At 41.0% G+C, this 12,999-nt stretch overlaps 1 protein-coding gene across 2 annotated transcripts in view; it reads right to left on the bottom strand.

Moving 5' to 3' along the window:
• NBAS (NBAS subunit of NRZ tethering complex) overlaps positions 1-12,999 on the bottom strand; it is a 352,219-nt gene that overhangs the window by 194,585 nt on the left and 144,635 nt on the right. For both annotated transcript variants that reach the window (XM_038758591.1, XM_038758650.1), the window contains exons 22-24: positions 12,288-12,371; positions 10,033-10,186; positions 3,850-4,035 (exon numbers count right to left, since the gene is read on the bottom strand). In XM_038758591.1, the coding sequence (XP_038614519.1) occupies positions 3,850-4,035; positions 10,033-10,186; positions 12,288-12,371 (424 nt within the window). The remainder of the gene's footprint in view (positions 1-3,849; positions 4,036-10,032; positions 10,187-12,287; positions 12,372-12,999) is intronic.

The raw sequence follows: 12,999 nt of genomic DNA, 5'->3' as shown, positions 1-12,999 counted from the left end.
ATGGATATTTGGAAAAAATGAAGCAGGTTTTTGAGGTTCTGGGCTTTTTTTAAGTGCTTTTCTCCTCCTCATAATATAACATCATACCATTCCCTTCCTAATACGTGTCAAATCTCATATGCTCGTATGTCAAGTCATATGAGAAGCAGCATGGCTCAGTGGAAAGAGCATGGGCTTTGGAGTTAGAGGTCACGGGTTCAAATTCCGACTTCACCAATTGCCAGCTGCGTGACTTTGGGTAAATCACTTCACGTCTCTGTGCCCCAGTTACCACATCTGTAAAATGGGAATTAAGACTGTGAGCCCCACGTGGGACAACCTGATCACCTTGTACCCTCCCCAGCGCTTAGAACAGTGCTTTGCACATAGTAAGCACTTAACAAATACCATTATTATCATTTTTATTGTTATTATTATATCTGTATTCAGAAAAGTTGACCTATTAGTAATCTCTTTATTGTTGTGGGCAGAGAACGGGTCAACCAACTCGGTTAAATTGTACCCTCCCAAGTGCTTAGTACAGTGCTCTGCAAATAGTAAGAGCTCAATATATAACACTGACTACTGGTTCAGATAAAAGCTTTGAAGTCTCCTCCCCAAATGGGCCTCCTTTTAAACACAATTTATAGTACTCTAATCAACATTTTTTTCTAACCAACCCTTTGTAGTCCACGGGGTAACATTTGAGACAGTCACAAGGGAGGGATTACTAGGTGTTTGGTGATCAGCTTCAGACTTAGAGATAATAGCTACGGTGCTTAACCTGCAGCATACTACTGCCACACCAGGGAGGTTATCCCTCCACAATATTTGGAGAAACCAGCTTTTTTCTTGCCAGAGTTTCATGCCATGAATGTCATTATTATTATTATTATTATTATTATTATTATTATTATTATCATCTACTATTATCATCTAAGCCTGGCAGAAACAGGTCCTAACTAATCGACCAGGTTTGCAGATGCCCCTCCCTCATCCTCACAACCAACTCATACTTTATTTTCAGTTCCCAAGATTAAGTGGGTAAATGTTTTATCCTAATGCAGCTGTGGTTATGTCCCTGCTGAAAAGTGACTCAGTCAGTTGTATTTATTGAGCGCCTGTGTGCCGAGCACTGTATCAAGTGCTAGGAAGAATACAGTATAACAACAAATTGATGCATTCCCTGCCCACACGAGCTTCCAGTCTAGAGGAGTGGAATTTTTCCTCCAGAATTATGAAGAATTTACAATTTTAGGTGAAGGAAAGGATCTGAGTTTGCTTCTTGGTTACATTTTTAGAGGAAAGCAAACATATGGGCCAGATAAATAAAAAGGATGCCTCAGAAAAATGATCCAATTTTTAGAGAATGGCTAAATACTAATTAGTAATACTAATACTAGTATTACTTACTTATACTAAGGAAATTAGTATTAACTTTACTAATGGCTGAAGTAATACTATTTAAGTGCTTACTGTGTATAAAGCACCGTATTAAGTGCTAGAAAAGAAAATAAGGGTAGGAGTTAGACACGGTGCCTGGATATAATTACTGAGCCCTCAATACTGAGGATATTGAGTCTGTAGCTCAACATGCACAAAAAAAAAAAAATTGTAAAAGTTGGTATATTAGATCCATATTTTTGAATAGATATTTTGTACAAAAGTTTTAAAGTAACACTGTTGAAAGGCACCTTGAGATGGTTTATATCGCCTTGACTGTGAGCCCGTTGCTGGGTAGGGACCATCTCTATATGTTGCCAACTTGTACTTCCCAAGCACTTAGTACAGTGCTCTGCACACAGTAAGCGCTCAATAAATATGATGGAATGAATGAATGAATCTGCTTCCATGTGGTACGTATCAGATTTGTGGGTCTCTAGCCTACTTCCAAATATCTTCAAGTAAAGAATACCAAAATCTCCTTCAGCAACACTCACCCAGTACTCCTGAAATGTGGAGGCTACGTTTCTGCTGAACTCTAGATTAAGGCGCCACAAACAAGTGCCCAAACTGTTTCCTTCCTACTACAATCCAGCCCACACACTTTGCTCCTCTAATATTAATAATGGCATTTATTAAGCGCTTACTATGTGCAAAGCACTGTTCTAAGCGCTGGGGAGGTTACAAGGTGATCAGGTTGTCCCACTTGGGGCTCACAGTCTTAATCCGCATTTTACAGATGAGGGAACTGAGGCCCAGGGAAGTTAAGTGACTTGTCCAAAGTCACACTGAGGACAAGCGGTGGAGCCGGGATTAGAACCCATGACCTCTGACTCCAAAGCCCGTGCTCTTTCCACTGAGCCACACTGCTTCTCCTGACAACCTACTCACTGCATCTCAATCTCGTCTATCTTGCCGCCGACCTCTCACCCACGTCCTGCCTCTGGCTTGGAACATCCTCCCTCTTCCATCTTCAAAGCCTTATTTATGTCACATCTCCTCCAAGAGATCTCCCCTGACTATGTCCTCATGTCCTCTTTTCTCATTTCAATCTTTGTTGCCCTGATTTGCTCCCTTTATTTACCCCTCCCTTAGCACTATGTACAAGTCCATATTTATTTATATTTATGTCTGGTCCCCCTGCAGACTGTGAGCTGGTTGTGGGCAGGGAATGTGCCTACCAACTCTGTTGCACTGTAATAATAATAATAATAATAATAATAATGGCATTTATTAAGCGCTTACTATGTGCAAAGCACTGTTCTAAGCGCTGGGGAGGATACAAAGTGATTAGGTTGTCCCACGTGGGGCTCACAGACCTAATCCCCATTTTACAGATGACAGAACTGAGGCACAGAGAAGTCAAGTAACTTGCCCAAAGTCACACAGCTGACAAGTGGTGGAACCGGGATTTGAACCCATGACCTCTGACTCCAAAGCCCGGGCTCTTTCCACTGAGCCACAACTGCTTCTCTATAACAATAATAATAATAATGATGGCATTTATTAAGCGCTTACTATGTGCAAAGCACTGTTCTAAGCGCTGGGGAGGTTACAAGGTGATCAGGTTGTCCCACGTGGGGCTCACAGTCTTAACCCCCATTTTACAGATGAGGTAACTGAGGCACAGAGAAGTTAAGTGGCTTGCCTAAAGTCACACAGCTGACAATTGGCAGAGCCGGGATTTGAACCCATGAATTCTGACTCCAAAGCCCGGGATCTTTCCACTGAGCCACGTTGCTGTACTCCCCCTAGCCCTTCGTACAGTGCTACGCACATAGTAAGCACTCAATAAATATAACTATTTATTGATCCAGATAAACCTGCACTGTCGTAAGAACATTTTAATTCCCCAACAGTGTTCTATCCAAACACAATGGAAAGGGAGAGGGCTTGCGAGTCAGAGGACCTAGATCTTAATCCCAGCTCTGCTGCGTGCCTGCTGTGTGACTTTAGACAAGTTATTTAACTTCTCTGTGCTTCGGTTTCCTCATCTGTAAAATGGGAATCTCCTATCTCTTTTCCCTCCTATCTGGATTGTGAGATCCACGTGGTCAGAGACTGCGTCCGACCTGATTATCGTGTATCTACTCATTCATTCATTCATTCAATCGCATTTATTGAGCGCTTACTGTGTGCAGAGCACTGTACTAAGCGCTTGGGAAGTACAAGTTGGCAACATATAGAGACGGTCCCTACCCAACAACGGGCTCACAGTTTAGAAGATCTACTCCTGCACTTAGTAGAGTGGTTGACACATTGAAATAAATGTCATTATTATTATTATGAGAACTGGGTGTATCTCTCAAAATTTCTGCACTTATGTGGAATAAATTACACAGTACAAGTGATCTTTAAGATGTAAAATTCCATGAGCTGAATTTGTAGTCTATGCGAGAATGCTTAAAAAGAATGAAGAATACATACGCTGTTCATCAACAATCTTAGCTTTTCAATGTCTTTCATCTGCTGTAGTTCTTTCAAGGTCAGTGTTAGGTTACACCCTGTTTCATAAACTAACGTCTCCAGGGTAACCAAATTGTCGCACAGGACCTGCAAACCAGGAATATTTCTTTCCACTCCAAGCCGGACAAGTGATAATGCACAATCCACCTGAAGAAAAAAAAAAAAGCCAATAGCCTCCATTTCAATCCTCTAAAACAAAGGATGTTGCAGAATAATTAACTTCCACAAACATATGAAGATAGACCAGGTGCTCACTTTTTTCTACACAATTCCATGATACATTTCGATCATTTTCCTCTTAGAGTTAGCATACCCCCTTGAGGTTTATTACCACTGAAATCCACAATGATTAATTCAAACAGCTTTTATCTATTCACGTATATGCAGTAAAATAATAAAGAATTAGACAGCAGAATGAATTCTCTATCATATTACCTATCTGCTCCTGCCATCATCACACTTACACACCCCTCTATCTCATTTAGTAGGTAGTAGGAGAGAGAGAGAGAGAAATATAGTTGCATTCATTCATTCAATCGTATTTATTGAGTGCTTACTGTGTGCAGGGCACTGTACTAAGCGCTTGAATACTAAGTTGCATATAGGAACAAATCCAGACCATTACGCCTCTTCTATAAAGGCTGAGTAATTGCCACTAGGTCATAATTAATTCACTTCTTATAGTGATGAAATACTTGTATTAATGAACTAGGCAATGCTTCACTCTTTTTAGACTGTGAGCCCACTGTTGGGTAGGGACTGTCTCTACATGTTGCCAACTTGTACTTCCCAAGCGCTTAGTACAGTGCTCTGCGCACAGTAAGCGCTCAATAAATACGATTGATTGATTGATTGATTCACTCTAGTCATTGATTTACCCTTACCTATTGCTGATCTCCTGCAAAACTATACGCTCTTGTTTTACCCCATTATCACAAATTGCCTTTCTTTGTCAACCCAGATGCACAGAAAACAGACTTGCCATGCTTTGGTTGCCAATTCTGTGTTGGTCTTTATATCACTGAGGCTAGAGCCTGTGGGAAAGGGAGGGATGAATGGGACTGGGGGCACAAAAAGGGTAAAAATGAAATGTGTAAAATAATGTAAAGTAAGGCAGGTGTGGAAGTGACTTTGTTAAAGGAACAAACCTTGTGAATATCTAGTTGAAAAAGACTTTTCTTAAGCCGCTAAATGAAATTTACTGCATAGCTCCTAAAATATTTAAATTTGCACTGGTAAATACCGTGGACAAATTTCAAAGCCAAAGAAACTATTTATTTAAACTATAAAACTCAAATTTTGTACATATTCTATTTTACACAAGCATGGCACTTTTATTTAGGAAAACCATTTTCTTTTTGTAATCCAAATCTGTCTTTTCTCATACCTGCCTGCAAATCTGCTTCTTTTCTAATTCTTACTGAAAGAATATCTTAAGAAATAAATTAAATTGTTGACATGTCTAAAGAAACTGCTTCGGTATAACTACAGAATTATGTTGCACCACAAAATACCAATGTGTATACAATCCAGTCACTACAAAAATATCTTCCTGAGCAAATACACACTTTCTAGAAGCACTGTTACAAACACCGTAAGCCAAAAAACAATCCTTTAAACCTCTAAAAATGCAAATAAGTCATATCAAGTACCATTTTTAGGTAGGTAATTCTGCAAATTTAGTGTATGCCACGGAAGGAAAGTCCCATGTGAGAATGAAATTTGGTCTCTGGGTGTAAACACTGTGGCTCTACGATGGGGCAGTATGTTTTCTTATTGACTCGCATGAAATTTGTTATGTTGTTTGGGCAAGAAAATAACTGTATTGTAAACTGCTTCCTATCACCCTTCTTCTCACGTTTATTCCCTTCCCTTGTTTCAAGGGGTTTTCCTGCTCCTCTGCCTACCAAAATCAGCACCGGCCTCCTCTGTTTCCCCTAACGTTTCACTATAAAGACACCTCATGATACCGAAGAATTCTATTCCTTGAGAATGTGGCAGAATCATGAAAGCCTGTATCACGGGATACGTTGTACCGATAGATTTACATGTTATGAATTGAGATTCAGTCCAAAATTGCTGGAAAAAAATATGAAATTCCTTGATGTGTCACATCCTGTTACATTACTCTTGTTAATCTCAGTTAAAGTGAGTTAAAGTACGTGATCAGGATATTAACTGAGGACAATGAACGTTTGTAGGAGGCTGCAAAAGTTGAAGCACGTTCAGCTCGCAGACTAAGTCCCCCTTTTCCTCGGCTCCCGTTCCCTTCCGCATCACCTCGACTCGCTCCCCCTCGCCCCACAGCACTTATGTATATAGGCATAGATCTATAATAATATTTATTTATATTGATGCCTGTTTGCTTGTTTTGATGTATATACATCTATAATTCTATTTATCTATAATGATGCCTGTTTACTCATTTTGATGTCTGTCTTCCCCCTCCTAGACTGTAAGCATGGTGTGGGCCGGGACTGTCTCTCTTCAGTGCTGAACTGTACTTTCCAAGCGCCTGGTACAGTGCTCTGCATCCAGTAAGCACTCAATAAATACGATTTATTGAATGAATTGAATGAATGAATAAAAGTGGACCGAGGAAGTGATTTTGAACTTCTGTAAAGTATTTGTCCAATTTAGATTGTATAACAGTTTACTTGATAAAGTCTCTTGCAAAAGACCAACTCTTTCTGAACACCTCTTTCTACCTCAACTTCCCTCTCCACCTTCTTCAATCATTTTTTAATTCATCAGCTTTTTATAAAGCCAATTTAAGGCCTCAATTTGAAAATCCTAGCTATCTTTGGAGGGACTATAATTTCTTCACTGAGTTAACTGAACCACTACTCAGTAAGTGGCTTTTATAGCCTCCGTAGCAGTCACAGTATTGGGAGAAACAATATAGACAAGGAAAGTTAGACATGGTTCGCAAACTAAAAATATCCAAAACAGAACTCCTCATCTTCCCATCTTCCTCGAGACCGTAAGCTCATTATGGGCAGTTATTTATTTTACTTGTACCTATCTATTCTATTTATTTTATTTTGTTAGTTTGTTTGGTTTTGTTCTCTGTCTCCCCCTTCTAGACTGTGAGCCCACTGTTGGGTAGGGACTGTCTCTATATGTTGCCAGCTTGTACTTCCCAAGCGCTTAGTACAGTGCTCTGCACATAGTAAGCGCTCAATAAATACGATTGATTGATTGATTGATTGAACATATCTGCTAATTCTGTCATACTGTACTCTCCCAAGTGCTTAATTCAGTGCTCTGCACATAGTATGCACTCAATAAATATGACTGATCCCACACAAACCCTGTCCACTAGATTGAAAGCCCCTGGAGGAATGGGGACAATCAAATAATCAATTAATCAATCAAGGGTATTTATTGAGTGCTTACTGTAAGCAGAGCACTCTACTAATCACTTGAAAAAGTACAATACAATGGAACTGGTAGATAGGTTCCTTGCAAGCAAAGAGTTTGCAGTCTATAGGGGGAGGCTAACATTATTCACATTAACGTTACTCATATTCAAATATGCACATAAGCAGCAGGGCCTAATGTGAGCTCTGCTACTGGTTTGCTGTGTAACGTTGGGCAAGTCATTTAACTTCTCTGTGCCTCAGTTCCCTCATCTCTAAAATGGGGATTAAGAGTGTGAGCCCCACATGGGACACTGTTCTCCTAGCTCTCTGGATGCTCATTCTTAATCTCTTTAGCAGGCTCCTCCTCTGCCTCCCACCCCCTAACTGCGGGAGTAGCTCAAGGCTCAGTTCTGGGTCCCCTTCTATTCTCCATCTACTCCCACTCCCTTGGAGAACTCATTAACTCCCATGACCTCAACTACAATTCCCACGTGGTCGATTCCCAAATCTAAATCTCCAGACCTGATTGCCCTCCTTCTCTGCACTCTCTTATTATCTCCTGCCTCAAGGACATCTCTAATTGGATGTCCCACCAACACCTCAAACTTAACATGTCCAAAACAGAACGTCTCATTTTCCCAACCCAAGGGCCTCCCCATGACTTTCTCAGTACCATCATCATCATCATCATCATCAATCGTATTTATTGAGCGCTTACTGTGTGCAGAGCACTGTACTAAGCGCTTGGGAAGTACAAGTTGGCAACATATAGAGACAGTCCCTACCCAGTAGTGGGCTCACAGTCTAAAAGGGGGAGACAGAGAGCAACCACCATTCTCCTCCCCGTCTTACGAGCCCATTACCTGCAGCTCATTTTTCTCATTCAACCCACATATTCAACCTGTCACCAAATCCTGTCGGTTTAACCATCACATTACAAAGATCCACCCATCCAAACTGCTACCACATACATCTAAACACTTATCCCATTCCGCCTTAGTTACTACATCAGCCTCCTCGCTGACTTCCCTCCCTCTTGTCTCTCCGCATTTCAGTCTATACTTCACTCTGCTGCCCGGCTCATTTTTCTACAAAGACGTTCAGTCCGTGTTTCCCCATTCCTCAAGAGTCTCCAGCGATCTCCCATCCACCTCCACATTAAACTGAAACTCCTTATCATTGGTTTTAAAGTACTCAATCACCTTGCTCCTTCCCGTCTTACCTCTCTGATTTCCTAGTACAACACAGCCCATAGACTTCACTCCTCAAATGCCAACCTACTCACTGTACCTCCATCTCGTCTATCTCGCCACCAACCTACCTCCCAGAACCTGCTTCTGGCCTGGAACACCCTTCCCCCTTCATTTCTGATAGTTCATCACTTTCCCCACCTTCAAAGCCTTATTAAAATCACATCTCCTCCAAGTGGCCTTCCCCAATTAAGCCCTCATTTCCTCTTCTCCCTCTCCCTTCTGCATTGCACTTACATGTGCATTTGTACCTTTGATTCCCACCTCCCTCAGCTCCCCAGTATTTTTCTAGGTACATATCAATCAATCATATTTACTGAGTGCTTTTACTTGTGTGCAATGCACTGTTCTAAGAGCCTGGGGCAGAACAACAGAGTAGAGTTGATAGACAGTCCCTGCCCACAAGGAGCTCACATATCTATTTATTTTACTTGTACATATCTATTCTATTTATTTGATTTTGTTAGTATATTTGGTTTTGTTCTCTGTCTCCCCCTTTTAGACTGTGAGCCCACTGCTGGGTAGGGACTGTCTCTATATGTTGCCAACTTGTACTTCCCAAGCGCTTAGTACAGTGCTCTGTAACACAGTAAGCACTCAATAAATACGATTGATGATGATGATGATCTGTAATTTATTTACATTAATGTCTGCCTCCTAGCTGGACTATAAACTCCTCCAGACCTGATCTCCCTCCTTCTCTAAACTCTCTTATTATCTCCTGCCTTAAGGAGCATGGGCAGGGCGGGAGCATGGCTACCAACTCCCTTATACTGTACTCTCCCAAGTGCTTGTACAGTGCTCTGTACAAAGTAAGTGCTCAGTAAATCCCACTGATTAATTATATACTTTTCCCCAATACTATGACTATTATGGAGACTATAAAAATCACTCAGTGATTGGGTTCAGTAAACCCAATGAAATCATAACCTGGGTGAATGAGAATTTTCTAAAGGTTATAATCCGTGACATTAGAATTATACCATGTCTTCATGGTATTGGTATTTATTGAAATTTCATGTACTATTACTAGGCATTACCTGCAACATAGATTTGGGATGGGGTAGAGCAAATTTTATGGGTTAGTAAAAGGTCGAAATGATTTTTAGAAATATAGGCAAAGGTTTTAGTAGGCATGGAAAAATGAGGGAGAGTTCGTATGAAAGAAAAAAGGTTGTAGACTCCATTTCCAGCATAGGCTTTCAAATATTTATCCAATCAATACTTGCTTGCTGAACCTTAAAATATCCACATGTAGAAGGTAAGTCCTAGATTTCAAATTCTTAATGACAAATTATCTGAGGTAGCAAAAATCCTCTAGCTATTTCCTCACTTAACTGATTCCTGAGGTGTTTCACCGTGCTCGTTCTGACACAATTCTCATCATCTTAACTTAATAAAATCAGTGTCTGTTCTCTGTACTGATAATTACCAGTGTGTTCTTCTGTAAACACTTTCAATCTGAATTCAAAAGGTCAAATATTAACTTGAGAAAAGTAATCCAACAGGAGCTATCATTTTCCCCTCACCTGTAAAGAGTAGTCCTCGATCTCCTCTGCTCTGTTCCAATACCAGTTGGTAACCACACTGATTGAAAGGTTTGTAGCTCTGTACTTTAATAACTCAGGTTGCTCTTCGTAAAGGAATTCACCTTCATCCTGAAGATTTGGCTCGACCGCTATTCTTCAAAACAGAAAAGAAAAAAAAACTTTAATAGATTAAAACACTAAAGGACATTATTATTTAATTTATTTCAAAAAATGACTGATCAGGAACCTTTAGTAATGATGGCATTTTATTAAGTGCTTACTACGTGCAAAGCACTGTTCTAAGCGCTGGGGAGGTTACAATGTGATCAGGTTGTCCCACGGGGGGCTCACAGTATTAATCCCCATTTTACAGATGAGGTAACTGAGGCATGGAGAAGTTACGAGACTTGTCCAAAGTCGCACAGCTGACAAGTGGCAGAGTCAGGATTCGAACCTATCACCTCTGACTCCAAAGCCCTTGCTCTTTCCACTGAGTTACACTGCTTCTCATAGTAGTGAAGCTACTACTACTTTCCTACTAGTAGTAGGGCCAGGGGCATCAGGAGAGAGTCAGGGTCCGGGACCTTGTCTATTTAACTTTGCCACTATCTTTTTTTCCCAGTAGAAGTTGAATGGAATCCTTCTCAAACAGTTCACTCCGAAATATTTAGTACGAAAGCAAAGCCTGAATTGGGAAAGCTTTCATTTGTCTTAGAATCAGCTCATTTTCCTAAAAGTTCTGAATTCATTGTTTCGTTAAAGTACTTTCAAGAGAGCTAGGGGCTCTGAAGGAATGTTCCAAATCAAGGTACTACTTTCTTTGAGGCAGTACTGCAACATGCTTTTAACATTTAGGGAATAAAGAATAAAGACATGTCTGGGAATTGTAGTCCCAGCTGCATCTTAGAGCTCGTCCACTGTTTGTTCCAAGTTCAAATATGAAATGGGGAAATAAAGAACATGTCCTCCAAGGATCTGCATCGCATACACTTGTTTTTCTTGTTTGTTTGTTTTTTAATAGTAATTGTTAAGTGCTTACTATGTGCCAGGCACTATACTAAGTGCTGGGGTAGATAAAAGATTAATCAGGTTGGACACAGTCCCTGTCCCACTTAGGGCTCACAGCCTTAATCCCCATTTTACAAATGAGGCAACTGAGGCAAAGAGAAGTGAAGTGACTTGCCCAAGATCAAACAGCAGACCAGTGGCAGATTTGGGATTAGAACCCAGGTCCTTCAGACTCCCGGGTCGTGCTCTACCCGCCAGGCCACGCTGCTCTTTTCCATACCTTGTTGCAGTGACTGAGGCAGTGAGAATCAATCACTCAATCGTATTTATTGAGCACTTACTGTGTGCAGAGCACTGTACTAAGCGCTTGGGAAGTACAAGTTGGCAACGTATAGAGACGGTCCCTACCCAACAGTGGGCTCACAGTCTAGAAGGGGGAGACAGAGAACAAAACCAGCGTGGCTCAGTGGAAAGAGACCGGGCTTTGGAATCAGACATCAGGGGTTCAAATTCCGGCTCCGCCAATTGTCAGCTGTGTGACTTTGGGCAAGTCACTTCACTTCTCTGGGCCTCAGTTACCTCATCTGTAAAATGGGGATTAAGACTGTGAGCCCCCTGGGGGACAGCCTGATCACCTTGTAACCTCCCCAGCGCTTAGAACAGTCTTTTAGACTGTGAGCCCACTGTTGGGTAGGGACCGCCTCTATATGTTGCCAATTTGTACTTCCCAAGCGCTTAGTACAGTGCTCTGCACATAGTAAGCGCTCAATAAATACGATTGATTGATTGATTGATTAGAACAGTGCTTTGCACAAAGTAAGCGCTTTATAAATGCCATTATTATTATTATTATTATGTTGGAGAACCCTAGGTCGATGGATGCCTCCTTGAGGTACAGACCGCGTACACTTTATTTTTCCAAACCACAAGCAGACACAACAAAAGTTACTCTAATTGGGGCAAATTAAGCTGTGGGGCCACCGACCTGGCACCCAATTTACATGAACTTTACAGCGTACATAGGGAGTGGGCACTTAACTCTTCCTGCCTTTACACATTTTTCCTAATATGTCTTCCTCCACCCTCACTCCTAGCAGCCAATACTTCATCCTACACATACCTACTACCTCCGAGGAAGACACACTACATCTTAGTGAATCAATCAATCAATCAATCATATTTATTGAGCACTTACTGTGTGCAGAGCACTGTACTAAGCGCTTGGGAACTACAAGTTGAAGACTTACTTGCATTCGGTTTCTTCGCACCAATCCTTATCCCGGTGTTTCTGTTCATTCCAGGGGAGGATTGTCAACGAACCATCATCTCCACTTCAAATAAAGGAGAACGATTTAGATTTTTTACAAGGCTATTTACGTTTGCACAAAAAGCAGTTAATTCAGTCGCTTCATCGGGAGTTTGTGAAGGATGTTCAGAAAGAGGCAAGTTCACTGAATAAATGCATTCTATACAGACACGCTGCACTCACTTCCGAAGAGCTGGGTCACGCTGTATCATAAAAGTAAAACCAAGCTTTGGTCAGGACACACAGCTTTGTAAAACTAGAGAAATTATCAAGGTGGGCACAAAAATTCACTACAGTAATAAGTACGAGGCATGGTTGGGAAGATCATTACACCCTCCTTGGCACTAATTTATACAATCATATCAATCAAGCAATCAATCAATCGTATTTATGGAGCGCTTACTGTGTGCAGAGCACTGTACTAAGCGCTTGGGAAGTCCAAGTTGGCAACATATAGAGACAGTCCCTACCCAACAGTGGGCTCACAGTCTAAAAGGGGGAGACACAGAACAAAACCAAACATACCAACAAAATAAAATAAATAGAATAGATACGTACAATTAGATTTATATCTCAATCTGTACTGTCCCAAACGCTTACTATATTGTCCTACGCACAGTAAGCACTTAATAATTATGGCAGAGAAGCAGCAC

The sequence above is a fragment of the Tachyglossus aculeatus genome, chromosome 1, assembly GCF_015852505.1.
Source record: "Tachyglossus aculeatus isolate mTacAcu1 chromosome 1, mTacAcu1.pri, whole genome shotgun sequence".
NCBI lineage: Eukaryota > Metazoa > Chordata > Mammalia > Monotremata > Tachyglossidae > Tachyglossus > Tachyglossus aculeatus.
This window is presented reverse-complemented; position numbering and strand designations above follow the sequence as displayed.